Source organism: Eschrichtius robustus, chromosome 2 (genome assembly GCF_028021215.1).
Source record: "Eschrichtius robustus isolate mEscRob2 chromosome 2, mEscRob2.pri, whole genome shotgun sequence".
Lineage (NCBI taxonomy): Eukaryota > Metazoa > Chordata > Mammalia > Artiodactyla > Eschrichtiidae > Eschrichtius > Eschrichtius robustus.
In genome coordinates this window covers 47,324,712-47,347,304 of record NC_090825.1, presented here as the reverse complement: position 1 = coordinate 47,347,304, position 22,593 = coordinate 47,324,712, and the positions used below count along the sequence as shown (strand labels likewise).

At 35.4% G+C, this 22,593-nt stretch overlaps 1 protein-coding gene across 2 annotated transcripts in view; it reads left to right on the top strand.

The window, feature by feature from the left end:
* DEPDC1B (DEP domain containing 1B) overlaps positions 1-22,593 on the top strand; it is a 111,011-nt gene that overhangs the window by 67,928 nt on the left and 20,490 nt on the right. For both annotated transcript variants that reach the window (XM_068533027.1, XM_068533018.1), the window contains exon 7: positions 540-680. In XM_068533027.1, coding sequence (XP_068389128.1) covers positions 540-680 — 141 coding nt within the window. The remainder of the gene's footprint in view (positions 1-539; positions 681-22,593) is intronic.

Below are 22,593 nucleotides of genomic sequence, written 5' to 3'. Positions count from 1 at the left end.
GGAATGATGAAATAATGTAAAGCTTTAAAAATTGCTTTATAGCTTATCTATTACATATATGAGGTAATTACTATGTTGGTTAACTGTGTCAAGACTAGGAAAATATCTGGACTTCCTTGGTGGTCCAGTGGTTGGGACTGCGTGCTTCCACTGCAGGGAGCGTGGGTTCCATCCCTGGTAGGGGAACTAAGATCCCATATTACACGTGGCGAAAAAAGACTAGGAGAAATATTGACTATTTCAAAGAGAATTATCACTGTTTACATTTAATAAAAATGTCTTTCAGAACGTCATAAAAGAAAGAGTCGGTTTCTTTGAAAATGGAAGTAAGCCAGTGATTTTCCTCATTGTTTTATAATAGATTTCAATTTAGACATAAAGTATATTTATATAAGCAGAATGTATAGTATCAGTTTTCTCCTTGAAAACTTTTCTGATCTTAAGTATCTGTACACACCACACCTATGCACAGAGACTAATACTTAAAGATGATTGCCCCATTAATGTTTCTCTTTCTTTCTCTTTCCCTTTTTTAACAGGGCCTAATTGTTCGGATTTGAAGCAGCCTATGTATTTAGGATTTGAAAAAGATGTCTTTAAAACTATAGCTGATTACTATGGTCACTTGAAAGAGCCTTTGCTTACATTTCACCTTTTTGACGCCTTTGTCAGTGTATTAGGTAAGTTGGAATATAATGAGCGTATATCTTCACTACTGATATGGAATCATTTCATTTTTCACTATCTTGAGACTTCCATAGCTTTTTTGAAATAAAAACAGATGGGATGCTTGCCTAGTTGGAGTCCTGCTCTATAAAGGAGGAAAAGAAAATAGTTAAGCTCTGTTATGAAACCTAAACAAGGACCAATAGTTTTTATTTCTTAGGGAGGAGTAATATGTTCTATGTCATTTCTGTACAAAAAAGTATGACTTTATTGGTAGAGAAGAATGTAAATTTGACATTTACTCTTCATGAGTAAATCTACTACTCTGGATATGACTTAATGAATAGTCAAGTGTGAGAGAGACATTTTCATATAGAAATCTTATTTCTTTTTATAGAAGTAACAGGTTTTTGTAGGACTATTTGTTATCTGTGACATGTAAAATATAGTAACTACTGTTCTCTAAAACTTGTTGCTACTTCTCACGTAGATTTATATTTCAGAATTTACACTGTCAAAGAAACATGGTAAAAAGGAAAAAGAAATCAATATTATTGGTATAGGTTTTTCTGATATTGTTCCTTTCTTCTTGGAAATCAGATTTTTCTGTTGATGTTGTGATTGCTCAATAAATATTACTGTTTTCTTGTCCAAAAGTTTGCTTTAGTGACCAAATCACTGTGTGGGTATCATACTCTGTTATGTAAATTTGTAGGAATTAGCATCCTCTTGGTTTTGAGTGTTGTGGGCTTAGCAGTCTTCGCCTTCCCATTCCTCCTTCCCCGTCTCTTCCCTTTCTACTATCTTATTTTCTTGTCGGAAAGTAGGGATGCAGCCATAGTATCCTAACAAAATAAAGTATCAGCAATATGTGAATAATGTACCTGATCTCTTAGCACAATACTTCAATTTTAAGATTTCATAGGATTTCTGATAATAAGAAGCAAAATGGAACAATTATAAATCATGTACATAAGAGTGAGTTTGTTCTCAGAGAGACCAATATTGAGAAGAAATGAAGGGATTAGACCTAGTACTGTGTTTTGAGACCACTGGGTCTTCTTGGTATTTTGTTTTCCACCAAGGAGAATTGGGGGCTTATGTCCTTGTGAATATCATGCTTAATGATGACTACTTGCTGTTATTTAAGATGCATAAAGACTAATTGAGTAGATTCTCATTATAGCCACTTAATGCCATTATGCGACTGGTAAAAGAAATTCTAAAGACAGGATTAAAAACCACTTCTTAGATTTTCTTCTCATTTTCCATTTTCATAATGTTTTACGGTAGAATTTAGAAACAAAAGAACTTGGAACTTAAAAAAAAAGAATTCCAATTTTTAAAAAATTTTAATTTTTTATTGGAGTATAGTTGATTAACAATGTTGTGTTAGTTTCAGGTGAACAGCAAAGTGATTCAGTTATACATGTATCTATTCTTTTTTCCATTTAGGTTATTACAGAGTACTGAGCAGAGTTCCCTGTGCCATACAGTAGATACTTGTTGGTTATCTATTTTAAATATAGCAGTGTGTACATGTCAATCCCAAACTCCCTATCTATCCCTCCCTCCCAACCTTCCCCTCTGGTAACCATAAGTTCATTCTCTAAGTCTGTGAGTCTGTTTCTGTTTTGTAATAAGTTCATTTGTATCAATTTTTTTAGATTCCACATATAAGTGATATCATATGTTATTTGTCTTTCTCTGTCTGACTTACTTCACTTAGTATGATAATCTCCAGGTCCATCCATGTTGCTGCAAATGACATTATTTCACTTATTTTGATGGCTGAGTAATATTCTTTTGTACATATGTACCACTTCTTTATCCATTCATCTTTTGGTGGACATTTAGGTTGCTTCCATGTCTTGGCTATTGTAAACAGCGCTGCAGGAACATTGGGGTGCATTTATTCTTTTGATCTATGTTTTGTTCTGGATATATGCCCAGGAGTGGAATTGTTGAATCGTGAGGTAGGTCTATTTTTACTTTCTTAAGGAATCTCCATACTGTTCTCCACAGTGACTGTATCAATTTACATTCCCACCAACAGTGTAGGAGGGTTCCCTTTTCTCCACACCCTCTCCAGCATTTATTGTTTGTAGATTTTTTGATGATGGCCATTCTGACTGGTGTGAGGTGATATCTCATTGTAGTTTTGATTTGCATTTCTCTAATAATAAGTGATGTTGATTATCTGTTCGTATGCCTCTTGGCCATCTGTATGTCTTCTTTGGAGAAATGTCTATTTAGGTCTTCTGCCCATTTTTTGATTATGTGTTTTTTTTTTTTTTTTAATATTGAGCCACATGAGCTGTTTGTAAATTTTGGAGATTAATTGCTTGTTGGTTGTATCATTTGCAAATATTTTCTGTCATTCTGTGGTTGTCTTTTCATCTTGTTTATGGTTTCCTTTGCTGTGCAAAAGCTTTTAAGTTTAATTAGGTCCCATTTGTTTTTGTTTTTATTTCCATTACTCTAGGAGATGGATCAAAAAAGATCTTTCTGTGATTTATGTCAAAGAGTGTTCTGCCTATGTTTTCCTCTAAGAGTTTAATAGTATCTGGCCTTACGTTTAGGTCTTTAATTCATTTTAAGTTTATTTTTGTGTTTGGTGTTAAAGAATGTTCTAATTTCATTTTTTTACATGTAGCTGTCCAGTTTTCCCAGTACCACTTATTGAAGAGACTGTCTTTTCTCCAGTGTATAGTCTTGCCTCCTTTGTCGTAGATTAATTAACCATAGGTACGTGGGTTTATTTCTTGGCTTTCTATCCTGTTTCATTGATCTATATTTCTGTTTTTCTGTCAATACCATACTGTCTTGATTACTGTAGCTTTGTAGTATAGTTTGAAGTCAGGGAGCCTGATTCATCCAGCTCCATTTTCCATTCTCAAGATTGCTTTGGCTATTGGGGGTCTTTTGTGTTTCCATACAAATTGTGAAAGTTTTTGTTCTAGTTCTGTGAAAAATGCCACTTGTAATTAGATAGGGATTGCACTGAATCTGTAGATTACCTTGGGTAGTATAGTCATTTTGACAATATTGGTTCTTCCAATCCAGGAACATGGTATATCTTTCCATCTGTTTGTGTCATCTTCGATTTCTTTCATCAGTGTCTTAACAGTTTCCAGAGTACAGGTCTTTTGTCTCCTTAGGTAGGTTTATTCCTGGGTATTTTCATCTTTTTGATGCGATGGTAAATGGGATTGTTTCTTTAATTTCTCTTTCTGATCATTCATAGTTAGTGTATAGAAATGCAGCAGATTTCTGTGCATTAATTTTGTATCCTGCAACTTTACCCAATTCATTGATTAGCTCTAGTAGTTTTCTGGTGGCATTTTTAGGATTCTCTATGTATAGTATCATGTCATCTGCAAACAGTGACAGTTTTACTTCTTCTTTTCCAATTTGTATTCCTTTTATTTCTTTTTCTTCTCTGATTGCCATGGCTAGGACTTCCAAAACTATCTTGAATAATAGTGGTGAGAGTGGACATCCTTGTCTCGTTCCTGATCTTAGAGGAAATGCTTTCAGTTTTTCACCATTGAGAATGATGTTTGCTGTGGGTTTGTCATATATGGCCTTTATTGTGTTGAGGTAGGTTCCCTCTATGCCCACTTTCTGGAGAGTTTTTTTTTTTTTTTTAATCATAAATGGGTGTTGAATTTTGTCAAAAGCTTCTTCTACATCTATTGAGATGATCATATGGTTTTTATTCTTCAATTTGTTGATGTGGTGTATAACACTGATTGATTTGTGGATATTGAAAAATCTTTACATCTCTGGGATAAATCCTACTTGATCATAGTGTATGATCATTGTAATGCAGTGTTGGATTTGGTTTGCTAGTATTTTGCTGAGGATTTTTGCATCTGTTCATCAATGATATTGGCCTGTGATTTTCTTTTTGTGTGGTATCTTTGTCTGGTTTTGGTATCAGGGTGAGGGTGGCCTCGTAGAATGATTTTGGGGGTGTTCCTTCCTCAGCAATGTTTTGGAATAGTTCAGAAGGGTAGGTGTTAACTCTTCTCTAAAAGTTCGATGGAATTTGCCTGTGAAGCCAACTAGTCCTGGACTTTTGTTTGTCGTGAGTTTTTTTTTTTTAACATCTTTATTGGAGTATAATTGCTTTACAATGGTGTGTTAGTTTCTGCTGTATAACAAAGTGAATCAGCTATACATATACATACATCCCCATATCTCCTCCCTCTTCCGTCTCTCTCCCACCCTCCCTATCCCACCCTTCTAGGTGGACACAAAGCACCGGGCTGACCTCTCTGTGCTATGCGACTGCTTCCCACTAGCTATCTGTTTTACATTTGGTAGTGTATATTATGTCCATGCCACTCTGTCTCTTTGTCCCAGCTTACCCTTCCCCCTCCCTGTGTCCTCAAGTCCATTCTCTATGTCTGCGTCTTTATTCCTGTCCTTCTGTTGAGAGTTTTTTTTTATCACAGTTTCAGTTTCAGTACTTGTGATAGGTCTGTTCATATTTTCTGTTTCTTCCTGGCTCACTCTTGGGAGATTGTACCTTTCTAAGAATTTGTCCATTTCTTCTTGGTTGTCCTTTTTATTGGCATATAGTTGCTTGTAGTAGTCTCTTATGATCCTTTGTATTTCTGTGGTGTCCATTCTAACTTCTCGGTTTTCATTTCTCATTTTATTGATTTGAGACTTCTCCCTCTTTTTCTTAATCTGTCTGGCTAAAGGTTTGTTAATTTTGTTTATCTTTACAAAGAACCAGCTTTTAGTTTCATTGATCTTTTCTATTTTCTTCATTTGTATTTCATTTATTTCTGCTCTGATCTTTATTATTTCTTTCCTTCTACTAACTGTGGGTTTTGTTTGTTCTTTCTCTAGTTGCTTTAGGTGCAAGGTTAGGTTGTTTATTTGTGATTTTTCTTGTTTCCTGATGTAAGATTGTATTGCTATGAACTTCCCCCTTAGAACTGCTTTTACTGTATCCCATAGGTTTTGGATTTTCGTGTTTTCATTTTTATATGTCTCTAGGTATTTTTTGATTTCCCCTTCTGATTTCTTCAGTGATGCATTGGTTGTTTAGTAGCATATTGTTTAGCCTCCATGTGTTTGCGTTTTTCACCTTTTTTTTTTTTGTGGTTGATTTCTAATCTCGTAGTGTTGTGGTTAGAAAAGTTGCTTGATATGATTTCAGTTTTCTTAGATTTACTGAGGCTTGCTTTGTGGCCCAGCATGTGATCAATCCTGGAGAATGTTCCATGTGCACTTGAGAAGAATATGTATTCTGCTGCTTTTGGATGGAATGTTTTATAAATATCAATTAAGTCCATCTGGTCTAATGTGTCATTTAAGGCCTGTGTTTCCTTATTGATTTTCTATCTGGATGATCTGATAGAAATGGATGGACCATCTGGACGGTCCATTGATGAAAGTTTGATGTTAAAGTCCCCCACCATTATTGTGTTACTGTTGATTTCTCCTTTTACCACGGTTAGTATTTGCCTTAGATATTGAGGTGCTCCTATGTTGGGTGCATATGTATTTACAATTGTTATACCTTCTTCTTGGATTGATTCCTTGATCATTATGTAGTGTCCTTCTTTGTCTGTTATAACAGTCTGATATGAGCATTGCTACTCCAGCTTTCTTTTGATTTTCATTTGCATGGAATACCTTTTTCCATCCCCTCACTTTCAGTCTGTATGTCTCTAGATCTGAAGTGGTTCTCCTGTAGACATGATATATACGGGTCTTGTTTTTATATCCATTCAGCCAGTCTGTGTCTTTTGGTTGGAGCATTTAATCCATTTACATTTAAGGTAATTATTTATATGCATGTTCTTACTGCCATTTTGTTAATTGTTTTGGATTTGTTTTTGTAGGTGTTTTTTCATCCCTTCCTCTTTTATTCTCTTGTGATTTGATAACTAACTTTAGTGTTGTGTTTGGATTCCTTTTTCTTTCTCATGTGTATCTATTGTAGATTTTCGGTTTATCGTTACCATGAGGTTTTGATACAGCAGTCTATATATAAACAAGATTGTTTTAAGTTGCTGGTCTTTTAATTTCAAGTGCATTTCCAATATCCTGCATTTGTGTTCTCTTCTTCTCACAGTTGCTGGTTTTGATATCATATTTGTGTGCAGATGACTTCCAACCTTTACTGTATGTTTGCCTTTACCAGTGAGCTTTTCCGTTTGTTATTTTCTTGTTTCTAGTTGTGGCCTTTTCTTTTCCACTTAGAGAAGTTCCTTTAGCATTTGTTTTAAAGCTGGTCTAGTGCTGCTGAATTCTCTTAGCTTTTGCTTGTCTGTAAAGCTTTTGATTTCTCTGTGGAATCTGAATGAGAGCCTTTCTGGGTAGAGTCAGTTGGAAGCTTAGTGGAAGCTGACTGAAGAAATTCTCATTTGAGCACTGGCTTCTAGGAAATCAAATGGAAGGTGTTTAAAAATGTATGAGTTCCAATTTGCATCGGTTACATTTGTGATGTCACTGGTCTATTCTACCCCCAATTGTTCATTTTGATCTCATCTAGGAATTAAAGCTGGTTGTTTCCAAATTGATGTTAGAGTCAGCCATCAGCTAAAATACTTTCAGCAGAGGCTTTGAGGTGGAAAAGGATGGATAGAATGGAGAATTTATTATTCTTAGGTGTCAGCAAGAATAGACTAATGTGTATAGATGGTGACATATATTAACCTTCCCTGATCAGTCCTTCTCAAGTGAATATATTTCAGACACCCTGCATTGAAAACCATAGTTTTTAGAACTTTACACAGTGAAAGAAGAAAGTCTTCTAGGTTATGGAGGACCATAGTTTGTTTATATGAATAACAAAGATTATCTAATATACCAATCCTGTTAGAATCTGTGGGAAAGCGTATCATATCTAGGTCTGTGCAAACTAGATACATAGGTTGAATCCCAGGAAGAATTAGTCATTCCTTAAACCTTACTGTGTCTCTCTGTAGGCAGGGAGTTCTTGCTAATTGACATATAGTTTGAATTCTTTCCGCTTAGTATAAACCGTTTCCTTTTTATACCTTTTCTCAGTGAAAATGAAACTGTGGCATAGCATATTTTTTTATTTCTTTGGTTGTTTGAAAACTACAATGAACACTTCTCGAGTCTCTTATCCTCTGTCTGAACAGACGTAGTCCATTGACTTTTTGGGAACTCCAAGCCTTCTCAAAAGTCTTCAAATTTCACTTCTGTTTTGAAGCTCCCATAAGGAATAGCTTATTGTTAACATTGTATATGTTAGTGGAATGATCAGGTCTACTTTGCAAAAATGAAAATTTGTGTTTCCAGTGATTTGAAAATAGAAATCTAATGTCACCTTTGGAGAACGGGAAGGAGGGTGCCAAAAGTAAGTGTCACATAAAGCACTGAAGAATTCTGAACCTGTCACATGGTCATTATGGCCAAAGTGTCACCTAACTTCTAAAACACAGAACATTACAAATTCCCTTTGATTTTGATTTTATTACTTTCATAAGGAACAGTTGGGTTTCTTTGAGATTTAATTATTTATTCACTTACCCTTCCTTAATTCAGCTAAATAATGAAATGTTTCTCTGATTGAAAAAAGTCTCATGGATGAATTGCTTAAGTAATTTCGTGGATAGTTTATTATCTTTTCACTATTATGTTCTTTTTTCACCAGTGGAAACATCACCAAGCTCAGGTAACTTGGTGGTTTGTTGACCTAGTTTTACCCATTCTGATAAATCACTCTGCCTTTCTGGGCCTGTTTTCACATTGATAAATGGCAGTAATGCCTGTCATACTCATAGATATGAAAACATGAAACTTAAAGTGATGGGTAATAATTCCTACTAAGTATCTATTTTGTTTTGTTTCATTTTGAAAACTACAAAAAATTGGAACAATGTGTAAGTTGAGCTAGGATGATCATATGTTGCTATCTAGCCATTTCTTCTCTCAAAAGATAGGAAGATTTTTTTGTGTAAAACTATTTGTGATAGATCTTTACAATCTATAATTAGGATAAGCACTATTATATCATTCTGAAATGCAAGAAACAAGTTACTTCTGAGGCTACAGAAGGCCCTTGTCATTTTCTTAAGAGAAGGAGGATTCAGTATCTTTGTGATGATGTTGAGATTGTAGAAATGGTGGAAGATAAAAAAGTTACTCTTTTAGCTTTTGTTTAGCAAAATGAAATGAATCCAAAGAATAAAAGTTAAAACACTGAAACTCTTTTGTTATAAAATAAGGATAGAATGCTAATGTCCTTCAGGAGTTCTTAAAACAGAACCTTAAACAAAACCAAGAAGCTCTTTAAAATCAGTGAGGAATCTGCAAGTACTTGTTGAACATGTCTTGAGTTCAACTGTAGACTGTCATGGATATTTGAAAGCTAAATTCTCTTGCAGTCATTTTTTTTTTTTTTTTTTACTGAATCCTGTAGTGTGCTTTTGTCAGTAAGCTTTTAATGAAGGGGAAGAAAAAGATTAGGTAATGGTTAGCAATGAGAAAGAGTTAGGAAATAGAAACGGAGAGCTCAAATTAAACTGTTTTTTGAGAATTTAAGTATTCCTACGTGTAATTTAACTGAGGAAAGCAATATATAGCACTCCAAGATTCAAAGGCAGAAAGAACTAAAAACGAGTCCTGCTCTGACATTTGAACAGTTTGAAAAATAACAACATCCTTGGAACAGGATGCCAAGAGGGACTTAGGTATTACAGATATATCAGATCTTCTCTTTGATGACATCATACCACTTCATGGATCACCCATATGCTGAGAATTTTCAATTCTTATCTTCATCTCAGATCTATCTCCTAAACTCAAGACTAGAATATCTGTTTGATTTCTGCCTGTGTATTCCTGGATGTTTGTTATGCGAGAGCCTTGGTTCAAACTTAGTAGTCCCTAAGCCATTGTTTCAGAAGCTACGTGTTGGATGTGAATTCTATGTAGTAGAACAGCATTAAAAAACAAACAAACCCATAGAATAGTGTACAAAATATCAGAGTGCATTGTATATAATAACAGTAGGTATTTTTATAAACTTTTTTGTTTTAAATCCCTGTGTATTTGTATATATATTATTGTGATAAAAAATGTTTCTTAATTTTAGCTGTAAAAAATTTTTGAAAAAAAAAGAGTACTCTAAACTTCGTCTCTACCTTCCTACATAGTAAGATGATTGTGAGGATTTAATGAATGTGAAGGTTTTTCAGAAAGTCTTCTATTATTCAAATATTGCTAGTAACAATAGGTAATTGTGAAAGATGCTTACATTACACGATTTATCCTTTATGAATAATTAAAAATCACATGACTTGTCCTTTAATTTAGATAAAAATACCTTTTACCTATGGCTCATATGCTATAGAGTTATATTCAGTTTTTCATCTCTACTTGTTGTGAAATTAACATTTTAAAGTAATTAGAGAGTTTCTTCAGGGATAAACTACATTGTATTTTTACTTTGTGGGAGAGAAACTGGCAGTAGTTTTCATTTTGAAACCTGGCTTTCATTTTGAAATCTCAAGAAAATGGTTTTGTGTGCCCTTGTTGGTGTAAAGGAGCTAGTTTCAAATTTGAGAAATTCTCTGTTCTTTTTACTCTCTAATCCTTGCCTCAAGTTGAAGAACGCAGAATGACATTTTATTTGCCTATCTGCTTATTGAATATTTGTGCATACTCTTTGAACCAACATTTCTACTTCTATGAATTTATCCTTAGGAAGTAATTGGCCTCTTGGTAATTCAGCATGCTATTTAGAGTGTGCATGGCCTAGACTGTGTGGACTCAAATCCCCTTCTACCACTGACCAGCTATGTGATTTGGGCAAATGATATAATCTCTTTAAGCCTCACTTTTCTTTATCTGTAAATGGAAATTATAATAGTATCTATCTCATAGGGATTGTTGTAAAGATTCAGTGAGATACTGTTAGTGTTTAGAATACTATTAGATACATAATGAAATGCTTAATAAATGCTAGCAATTTTCATAATCATTATAAATTAGGTTTATCATTATAAATATTAGCTGCTATCCTTAGTTTTAATTTTGAAAGAAGGAAAAATAGCTCCAAAACCACTATCAAACTTCTAAAATTCTTTTCTGCTGTAGTGGAAGATCTTCTATTCAAGTTCTAAAATATTTTGTGAAATTCACGTACTTTTACAAGTAATATAACAATTTTCTCCCGTCAAGATTAATAGCATGCAGATCTCTACTTTATGCAAACATAGCTTGTATTTTACTTTTAATCTGTTTTTCTGGTTTTATTTGGTATGTACGACGATGTGATAAACTGGAGCACAGCTAAGTATCCTTATGACCCAATTTCCCCTGCTGTCTGTAGCATCTGTGTTCCTAATACCAGGGGAGTTATAGGATTGTGACTTTTTACATTACTGCCTCTTTAAACATTCAAAAATATTAAAGAGGAAAAATTTATATTCACCCGGCAATTTTCTAAACTTTCTACCAATTAATATTTTTGTGATTTCAAATTGTAGCCTTGGTGTGGTTGAAAAATTCTATTAGTTTATGTCTGTTTTATACCCTAGGTTCAATCTCTTTTAAAATAAATACGTATTTACTTAATAGCCACTAGAGCTTTTTTTGGATTCCTGGAGATTTTGCCAAAAGATTACTTAAGACATAATACAGTGGTGATAGGTTGCTGATGGATGAACTTTTTAAATATAATCTAAGATTAAAATGGTTTTTATCTAGGACACATATAGTAATCCAAGAAAAGTTTGCCTATGAGTGTGTTAATATGTATATAGAGTATGGTAGTATGGTATTAAGTAGAGAGTGTAATCTTTTAATTGATAATTAATAATTGCTGACCATTCACTTCTTTAAATTTTATTTTATTTATTTATTTATTATTTATTTTTTTGGCTGTGTTGGGTCTTTGTTGCTGTGCAAGGGCTTTCTCTAGTTGTGGTGAGCATTGAGGTGCGCAGGCTTCTCATTGCGGTGGCTTCTCGTTGCGGAGCTTGGGCTCTAGGTGTGTGGGCTTCAGTAGTTGTGGTTCGTGGGCTCAGTAGTTGGCGGTGCATGGGCTTAGTGGCCTATGGGCTTAGTTGCTCCGCGGCATATAGGGTCTTCCTGGACCAGGGATCGAACCCGTGTCCCCTGCATTGGCAGGTGGATTCTTAACCACTGTGCCACCAGGGAAGCCCCTGACCATTCACTTTTAATACCAAATTAAAACCAAGTAGGATTTATTGAGAGGAGGTTCCTAATTATGTGTTGTTAATTATGTATGTAAGGATTTCATAGGTTTGAATCTCAGCTAAGGGAAAACTCTCGAAGTCTTAACTACTTTGGGCTTTGGTTTCCTTGTATATAAAATGGGGCAGTACTTCCTACTTCATAGAATAGTCAAAATGATTAAATGTGAACAGATACAATTGCTTAATATATAGTAACTTGGGCCTAGAAGGCATTCAGTACTGTTGTTCAGACTTCCAAGATGGGGGAGCAGGATTTTCAAAATCTCATTTGATTCATAAGCAAACAAAATGGTGGTATGAATGATCTCCCAAGTCTTTTCAGTCACTCAAGACATTAATTTAGCACCTATAGTGTTCTAGGCACCAGAGCAGAAAATAAAAATTGTATGCTTGCCAGAATCAAGGGTTGAAGTATATAAAATATTCCTGTATTAATTATGTATTTAATTTTAATAAACATACAGGTATTCTCTTGTGCATTGTGAATAAAAAGAGTATTGTTCCAAATTTTGGGCTCACTTTAATATATAGTATTATTTTTATAACCTTCACAATACCCTGTGAGATTGGTGCTAGTATTATTTCCATTTCCAGATGAGGAAAATCTCAGTAGACCTGAAAAGAAGTTGAGTAGTTTTTCCAGTCATTTGGTTCTATACCATCTTACCATGCTCCTAGTATTTCTACTTTCCTAATGCTGAGTGTATGAATGACATGCCCTTTTTTTTTTTTTTTAATAATTTCTCTTTGATAACTTTGGAGAAATTTTACAAATTCAAGGTATTATAGGAAATTATTTATATAAGAGTTTCTATGATTTTTAAATCTCATTTCTACAAACATAGCAAACAGAGCTGATATCATTATGTAATCAGAATGAAGAATAGTTTTTTCTTGTCAGTAACAATATAATATAGGGGTTAAGAATGCAGACTCTGCAACTGGTTCAAACTCCAGCTTCTACGGTTACAAGCTGTGTGATTTGGGCTTAGTCCAATATGACTGGTGTCCTAATAAGAAGAGGAGGTTAATCCTGGACACAGATCGAGGGATGACCATGTGAGGTCAGAGCAAGCAGGCAGCCATTTGTAAGCCATAGAGAGAGACCTCGGGAGAAACCAACCCTGCTGACACCTTGAGCTCAGACTTCTAGCCTCCAAAACTGTGAGAGAAAAAATTTTTGTTGTTTAAGCCACCCAGTCGGTGATATTTTGTTATGGAAGCACCAGCAAACTAATATAAGGCAATTATACAGAGAAAAAGCTCCACAACTCTGCATGGGGATCCCCTTGAATCTGTTGCTGAATATACTCTAAGCTGTACATCTCTAGGGTGATACTCCTCAAAACTGGGCAAATCATAACCACAATGAGATACCACTTAACACCCACTAGGATGACTATATAAAGAAGATGGTTAACAAGTATTAGTGAGACTGTGGAGAAATTGGAACCCTCATGCATTACTGGTGGCAATGTAAAACGGCATGGCCATTTTGTAAAACAGTTTTGCTGTTCCTTACAAAGTTAATCATAGAGTTACCATGTGATTCATCAATTTCACCGTTAGGCATATACCCAAGCCAATTGAAAGTGTGTCACCACAACTTGTACATGAATGTTCATAGCAGCATTACTCAGAATATTCAAAAAGTCCATCAAATAATGAATGAAAAAAATGCAGTATATTTATACAATGGCATGTTATTCAGCAATCAAAAGGAAAGTACTGTTAACATGCTACAACATGGATGAATCTTGAAAACATTATTTTAAATGAAAGAAGCCAGATACAAAAGATCACATATTTTATGATTCCATTTATATGAAATGTTCCGAACAGGCAGATCTACAGAGACAGAGATTAGTGGTTTCCAGGGAATTGAGGGGAGGAGAAAATGGGGAGTGATTGCTAATAGGTATGGATATTTCTTTTTGGAGTGACAAAAACATTCTGGAATTAGATAGTGGTGATAGGCATAACTTATTGAATATACCAAAACCCACTGAATTGTATACTTGTAAAAAAAAAAAAAAAAAAGATTATCTCATAAAAAACGAACAGAGAGAAAAGAACCAAATTGGACTTCAGGAGTTAGAAAGACTGTGGATAGAGGGAATTAAACTGAGCACAGCCCCTGAGACGTATAGTGTAATATTAGGCAGTCTAATATGCATGTATTTGGAATCCCTGGAGGGGGTCCTTTAAAATGGCTCATGTATCCTTTCGCCACATCCCCAGCGTCCTTGAAGCACTGTCTTTACTTTTGCCACTAGAGGCTCATCTTTTACTTTCTGTCACTACCCTGGAATCAGCCATTTCTTTAAGGATTCTTGGTTCCTTTCTGTAGAGAACAGTATTTAGAAGACGAGATCTAGTGCTCGATGTGCTCATTGTTATAGGTGGTATTGTTCATAGAAAGAAAACAACGTTTTCAAGTAGCACGTTAAGGAGTAACCCTGCAATTTAATTTCCAAATTTTCACCAAAAGTACTGTTTGGAAGGAGGATGGTTTTTAAATTGGCAGAATGGAGAGTAATAAAACAGACATCATGTGCCCACCACCCTGATCCAACACATAACATTTCGCCATGTTGCAAAGATATCTATGTGTTTCTCTGTATCTAGAAGCAGAATTGCTAAGTTGTTTGGTATTCAGGTCTTTACTGGTTCTAGCAAATTGCTTTCCAGAGTCGCTCTAGCAATTTATACACTGGTTAGTGATATATTCCTATTTGCCTGTTTCCTTACCAATACTTGGTTTCATCAGGCTTTTTAATTTTTCTAGTCTGATGGGTATGAAAATGAATCTTATTGATGTTTATTGGTCATGTGGGTTTCTTCTTGGGTAAAATACTTTTTCTATCCTTTACCCATTTTTTTTCTTTTGGTTTTTCTTTTTTGTCTTTATAAAAATACATTCTGGATACTAATCCTTAAGTCTGGCAAATATCATTTCATAGTCTGTGGCTTGTCTTTTGATTGTAATCACAAGGTAAAAAACTTCTGTGCCTTACTTTGGTCAAATTACTTTGTGTGTCTCAAGAAATCTTTTTGTATCTTTAAATCACAAAGAGATTCTGTACTAAGATTTTTGAGTTTTACTTTGGTTATGCTTAGGTCTCTTAGATCATTTTCTTAAATTGTTTATTTTTTTATTTTTAAAATTTTTTTTATTTTTAAAATTTTCTTTATTTTTTTGGCTGTGTCGGGTCTTCATTGCGGGGTGTGGGCTTCATGGTCTTCTCTCTAGTTGCGGTGCAGGGGCTCCAGGGCGTGTGGGCTCTGTAGTTTGTGGCACGCAGGCTCTCTAGTTGAGGCACGCGAGCTCAGTAGTTGTGGCGTGCAGGCTTAGTTGCCCCACAGCATGTGGGATCTTAGTTCCCTGACCAGGGATAGAACCCGTGACCCCTGCATTGGAAGGCAGATTCTTTACCACTGGACCACCTGGGGAGTCTCCTTAAATCATTTATTTTTAAATTAACTTTATTGAGGTATAATTAACAAAATTAAAATGCACCCATTTTAAGTACAGTTTTGGTCAATTTATACTAGTGTAATTACCATTGCAATTAAAATATAGGCCATTTCCATTCCCCTTAAAGGTTCCCTTGTGCTCTCTTTTAGTCCTCACCCCAACGCTGGCACCAGACAACCAGGAATAGAAGCTTCCTATCCATATAGATTAGGTTTTCTTTTTAAGAGTTTCATACAAGTGGAATACATACAGTGTGTACTTCTTATCTGGCTTCTTTTGCTCTGTAACGTTTTTGAGATTTTTGTTCATGCTGTCGCATGTACCAGTAGTTTGTTACATTCTATTGCTGAGTATTCTGTTATATGGATATGCCACAATTTATTTATCCATTCATCTGTTGGGATGCGAAGTTTTTTTGTCTTGAGCTATTATGAATATACCTGTTTTGAATATTTGTGTACAAGACTTTGTGTGAATATATGTCTTTCTTCTTTTGGGTAAGTATCTAGAAATGGAATTGCTGGATCATGTGGTAAATGTGTGTTCACTTTTATATGAAAGTGACCATCTATTTTCCAAAATAATTGTGTATTTTTACATTCCCATCAGTGATGCGTGAGAATTCCAGTAGCTTTTCCTTCTTGTCAACACGTCACATTGTTAGTCTTCTAAATCTTAGGCAGTCTAGTGGGCGCATAGTGGTATATATTTTTGGTTTTAATTTGCATTTTTCTCATGACTACTAACATTGGGCATCTATTTATTTGCTCAGTGGCCATTCATATATCTTCTTTTGTAAAGTGTCTATTGAAATCTTCATTTCTGTCATTTTTTAAATTGGTTTGTTTGTTCTCTTATTACTGAGTTATTGGTATGTTTGAAAACAGAAATAGACTCACAGATATGGAAAACAAACTTATGGTTTCTAAAGGGAATGGGGGGGAGATAAATTAGGAGTTTGGGATTAACATATACACACTACTATATATAAAATAGATAAGCAACAAAAACCTTCTGTATAGCACAGGGAACTATATTCAATATCTTATAATAACCTATAATGGAAAAGAATCTGAAAAAGAATTATATATATATATATATATATACACACGTATAAATAAATCTATATGATATAGTAAATATATATATAACTGAATCACTTTGCTGTACACCTGAAACTAACACAACATTGTAAATTAATTATTCTTCAATAAAAATGGTTATTAAAAAAAGAGTTATTGGTATGTTCTTCATGTAAATCCTTTGTTAGATATATTTATTGCAAATATTTTCTCCTGGAGTGTGGTTCTTTTCCCCCCTTTTCTTAACAATGTCTTTCGAAAAGCAGAAGTTTTCAGTTTTGAAGTCTATTTTATCATTTTCTTTTATGGTTCATGCTTTTTGTATCTCAAGAAAATTTTGCCTACCTTTAAATATTGTACTATTTCATTTATAATGTTACTACCTTACAACAGTATTCTTTCATTTTTTTCCACTGCCCTTTGTGCTATTGTTATCATACATTTTAGTGCTACATATATTTTTAATAACGTGTTATAACCCTCCTATATATTGTTGTTATTTTTTCTTTAAACAGATGATTTTCTTTCTTTATTTTGTTTCTGTTTGCTTTCTTTTTTCTTTTTTAATATTTTTTCTTCCAGTTTTATTAAGATATTATTGACATACAACACCTTATAAGTTTAACATAAACAGCATAATGATTTGACTTGCATACATCCTGAAATGATTACCAGAATAAGTTTAGTGAACATCCATCATGTCATTATAGATGCAGAATTAAAGAAATAGACAAAAATGTTTTTTTTTTTTTCCTTGTGAGGAGAACTCTTAGGATATACTCTGTTAACAATTTTCACATATAACATACAGCAGTGTTGATTATATTTATTTTGTTGTACATCACATTCCTAGTACTTATTTACCTTATAACTGGATGTTTGTACCTTTGATTGCCTTCATCCAATACCCCCAACCCCTGCCTCTGGTAACCAGAAATCTGATCTCTTTTGCTATGAGTTTGTCTATTTGTTTGTTTTCGATGTATAATTGACCTGCAACACTACGTTAATTCCTGTTATACAGCATAGTGATTTGATATTTCTGTACATTTTAAAGTGATCACCAAGATGAGTCTTTTTACAATATGTCACCATACAAGATATTACATAGTTATTGACTATATTCCCCTAATGTACTAAATGTATGTATATGTAATTTCATGCCTGTGGCGCATTTATTTTGCAACTGGAAGTTTGTACTCTTAGTCTCCCTCACTTTTTCTTTCCTCTCCCCACACATCTCCCCTCTGGCAACCACCTGTTCGTTCTATGTATCTATAGCTCTGTTTTTGTTTTATTATGTTTGTTCATTTCTTTGGTTTTTTAGATTGCACATATAAGTGAAATCATACAGTATTTGTCTTTCTTTGACTTATTTTACTTAGCATAATACCCTCTAGGTACATCCATGTTGTTGCAGTGGCAAGATTTCATTCTTTTTAATGGCTGAGTAATATTCCATTGTGTGTGTGTGATATATACATACACACACACACACACACACACACACACACACCTTCTTTATCCATTCATCTATTGATGGTCACTTTGGTTGCTTCCATATCTTGGCTATTGTAAATAATGCTGGAATGAAATAGGGGTGCATGTATCTTTTATAATTAGTGTTTTTGTTTTCTTCAGATATATACCCAAGAGTGGAATTGCTAGATCATATGGTAGTTATATTTTTTAATTTTTGAAGAATCTCTATAATGTTTTCCATAATGGCTGCACCAATTTGCATTCCCATTAACAGTGCACAAGAGTTCCCTTTTCTCCACACCTTTGCCAACCCTTACTTGTTGTCTTTTTGATAACAGCCATTCTGACAGGTGTGAGGTGGTATCTCACTGTGGTTTTGATTTGCATTTCCCTGATGATGAGTGATGTTGAACATCTTTCCATGTGCCTGTAGGCCATTTGTATGTTTTCTTTGGAAAAACGTCTGTTCAGATCCTCTGTCCCCTTTTTAATCAGGTTGTTTGGTTTTCTGATGTTGAATTGTATGAGTTCTGTTTTTTTTGTGGGGGGGTATTAACCCCTTATTGGATACATTGTTTGTAAATATCTTCTCCCATTCAGTAATTGGCCTTTTCCTTTTGTTCATAGTTTCCTTCACCATGCAAAAAGCTTTTTAGTTTGATGTTGTCCCATTTGTTTACTTTTGCTTTTGTTTTTTTGGATACATATCCAAAAAATATTATAAGACCAGTGTCAAAGAGCATGCTGCCTGTTTTCTTCTAGAAGTTTTATGGTTTCAGGTGTTACATTTAAGTCTTTAATCCATTTTGAATTTATTTTTGTGCATGGTGTGAGAGAGTACTCCAGTTCGATTCTTTTATGTGTAGTTTTCCAGTTTTCCCAGCACCAATTATTGAAGTGGCTGTCTTATCCCTATTGTATATTCTTGCCTCCTTTATTGGAGATTAATTGCCCATATTAGTGTGGTTCACTTCTGGCCTGTCTATTCTGTTCCATTGATCTGTGTGTCTGTTTTTGTACCAGTACCATACTGTTTTGATGACTGAAGCTTTGTAGTATAGTTTTAAATCAGGGAGTATGCTACCTTCAGCATTGTTTTTTCTTCTCAAGATTGTTTTGGCTATTCAGGGTCTTTTGTGTTTCCATAAAAATTATTTAGAATTATTTATTCTTGTTCTGTAGAAAATGCCAGTGGTGTTTTGCTAAGGATTACATTGAATTTGTAGATTGCCTTGGGTAGTATGGCCATTTTAACAATGAGCACGAATGCATGAGCACTGCACATCTGTCCAGTTGTTTTTGTCATCTTTGAATTCTTTCATTAATGTCTCATTGTTTTCAGAGTACAAGTTTTTTATCTCCTAGGTATTTTATTCTTTCTGATGCAATTGTAAATGGGATTTTCTTAATTTCTTTTTCTGATAGTTCATTATTAGTGTATAGTAATGCAACAGATTTTTGTATATTGATTTTGTATCCTGCAACTTTACTGAATTTGTTTATTAGTTCTAACAGTTTTCTGGTCCTGGACTTTTGTTTGTTTGGGCTTTTTTGATTACTGATTCAATTTCATTATTGGTAGTTGGTCTGTTCAAGTTTTCTATTTCTTTTGGATTTAGTCTTGGGAGACTGTACATTTCTAGGAAGTTATCCATTTCTTTTAGGTTGTCCAATTTACTGGCATATAATTTTTGTTTGTGGTAATCTCTTATGATCCTTTGTATTTCTGTGGTATCTGTTTAACTTCTCCTCTTTCATTTCTGATTTTATTGATTTGAGCCCTCTCTCTTTTTTCTTGATGAATCTAATGATTTATCAATTTTGTTTATCTTTTTAAAGAACCAGCCTTTAGTGTAATTGGTGTTTTTTATTTTTTGGTTTGTCTTTTGTTTTTAGTCTTTTTTTCATTTGTTTCTTCTCTGATATTTATTTCTTTCCTTCTACTAACTTTGGATTTTGTTTGTTCTTCTTTTTCTAGTTCCTTTAGGCGTAAGTTTAGGTTGTTTGAGATTTTCTTGTTTCCTGAAGTAAGCTTGTGTCACTTCCCTCTCAGAACTGCTTTTGCTTCATCCCATCAATTTTGGATCATTGTATTTCCGCTCTCATTTGCCTCCAGGTATTTTTTGATTTCTTCATCTTTTTGTTTTGTGTATCCTTTGACTACTTATTGTGGATATAGGTGAATTTTACTACTTTTGCCTTTTAAACTTCCTATTAGCTTTATAACTGGTTGATCCACTACCTTTACTGTATGTTTGCCTTTACCAGTGAGATTTTTCCTTTCATAATTTTTACATTTCTAGTTGTGGCCTTTTCTTTTTTGCTTTGAGAGGTCCCTTAACATTTTGTGTAAGGCCAGTTTGGTGGTGCTGAAGTCTTTCTAGCTTTTGCATATCTGTAAAACTCTTTATCTCTCCTTCAAATCTGAATGATAACCTTGTTGGGTAGAGTATTCTTGGTTGTAGGTATTTTTCCTTTCATCTCTTTGAGTATATTGTTCCACTCCCTTCTGGCCCACAAAGTTTCTGCTGAAAAGTCAGCTTGTGGTTTTATGGGACTTCCCTCCTACCTAACTAGTTGATTTTCTCTTGCTGCTTTTAGGATTCTCTCTTTACATTTAATTTTTGCCATTTTAATTATAATGTGTCTTGTTGTGGACCTTTTGGGGTTAATCTTGTTTGGGACTCTCTCTACTTACTGGGCCTGGATGTCTTTTTCCTTTGCCAGGTTAAGGATATTTTCAGCTGTGATTTCTTCAAATAAGTTCTCTGCCCCCTTCTCTCTCTGTTCTCCTTCTGGGACCCCTGTAATTCAAATGTTAGCATACTTAATGCTGTTCCAGAGGTCTCTTAAACTATCCTCATTTTAAAAAATTCTTTTTCTGTTTTTTTTTGTTCAGCTGGGTGAATTTCCACTACTCTGTCTTCCAGATTGCTGATTTGTTCCTCTGGGTCTACTATATCTAGTCTACTATCGATTCCTTCTAGTGTATTTCAATGATTGTATTCTTCCACTTCGTTTTGTTCTTTATGTTTTCTAACTCTTTGTTGAAATTCTCACTGTGTTCGTCCATTCCTCTCCTGAGTTCAGTGAGTATCTTTATTGTCATTATCCAGAACTCTTTATTGGGTAGATTGCTATCTCCACTTTAAGTTTTTTCCCTGAGGTTTTGTATTGTTCCTTCTTTTGGAATATATTGCTTCTTATCCTCATTTTGCGTAATTCTCTGTTTTTATGTCTATGTATTTAGTAGGTTGGTTACATTTCCTGATCTTGGAGAAGTAGCTTTGTATAGGAGATGTATTGTGGGACCCAGAGGCACATCACCCCCTTCTGGTCACCAGAGCTATATGCCCTGCGGGTGCTCCCTATGTGGGCTGTGTTTGCCCTTTTGTTGTGGTGAGGCCATCTACTGTGGGTGCACTGGGAGGTGGGGCTGCTCCCCTTCACCCCCAGCCCAATTGACTGCAAGGCCCTGAGTCGTGTGGTGGATGTGGCCTTGCTGGAGGGCGGGGTAGGCTTCACACATGGCTGGCTCTGTGATCTGGTGGTCCATGGCTGCTGTGGACCCGCTGGTGGGTGGGGCAGGCCCCCTGGCACTAATAGATTAGAGGGAGGATTCCAAAATGGTGCTTGCCAGCACTGGTTCATCACGGTACAATGAGCTCCCCAAAATGGCTGCTGCCAGTGTCTCCACCCCCAGGGAGAATCCCAGTCTCCTCCTCCCTCTCTGGGAGACTCTCCAAGATGAACAAGTCGGTTTGACCCAGGCTCCTTTCAAACTACTGCTTCTGTGCTGGGACTCAGAGTACATGAGATTTTGCACATGCCCTTTAAGAGTGGAGTCTTGGGGCTTCCCTGGTGGCGCAGTGGTTGAGAGTCCGCCTGCCAGTGCAGGGGACATGGGTTCGCGCCCTGGTCTGGGAGGATCCCACGTGCCGCAGAGCAACTGGGCCCGTGAGCCACAACTACTGAGCCTGCGCATCTGGAGCCTGTGCTCCGCAACAAGAGAGGCCGCAATGGTGAGAGGCCCGCGCACCGCGATGAAGAGTGGCCCCCGCTTGCCGCAACTGGAGAAAGCCCTCGCACAGAAACGAAGACCCAACACAGCCAAAAATAAATAAATAAATAAATTAAGAATGCAAATGAAAAACAAAAAAAAAGAGTGGAGTCTCTGTTGTTTCCTCCAGCCCTCCAGCCCTCCTGAATGTAAGCCCCACTTGGTTTCAAAGCCAAATGTCCTGGGTGCTTGTCCTTCTGGTGCAGGAACCCCAAGCTGGGGAGCACCATATAGGATCTGACCCCTCGCTTTCTGGGGAGGACCTCTGCAGTTGTGATATTCCTACCATTTGTGGGTTGCCCACTCATTTATGTGGGTTCTTTAATATTGAATCTCTGCTCCTCCTACCTGTTTCATTGTGACTCTTTCTTTATATCTTTAGTTGTGGAAAATCTTTTCTGCTAGTCTTCAGGTCATTTTCATAGCTCTGTAAGCAGTTGCAACTTTGGTGTGCCCATGAGAGAAGGTGAGTTCAGGGTCTTTCTACTCTACCATTTTGTCCCTCCCCCAACCCTTGAATGTTTACTTTTATGCTTTGTACCATATACTAGGAAATCGGGCTTGCCAAAAGAAATGCATTATGATTTCAATTATCTTGAAGTC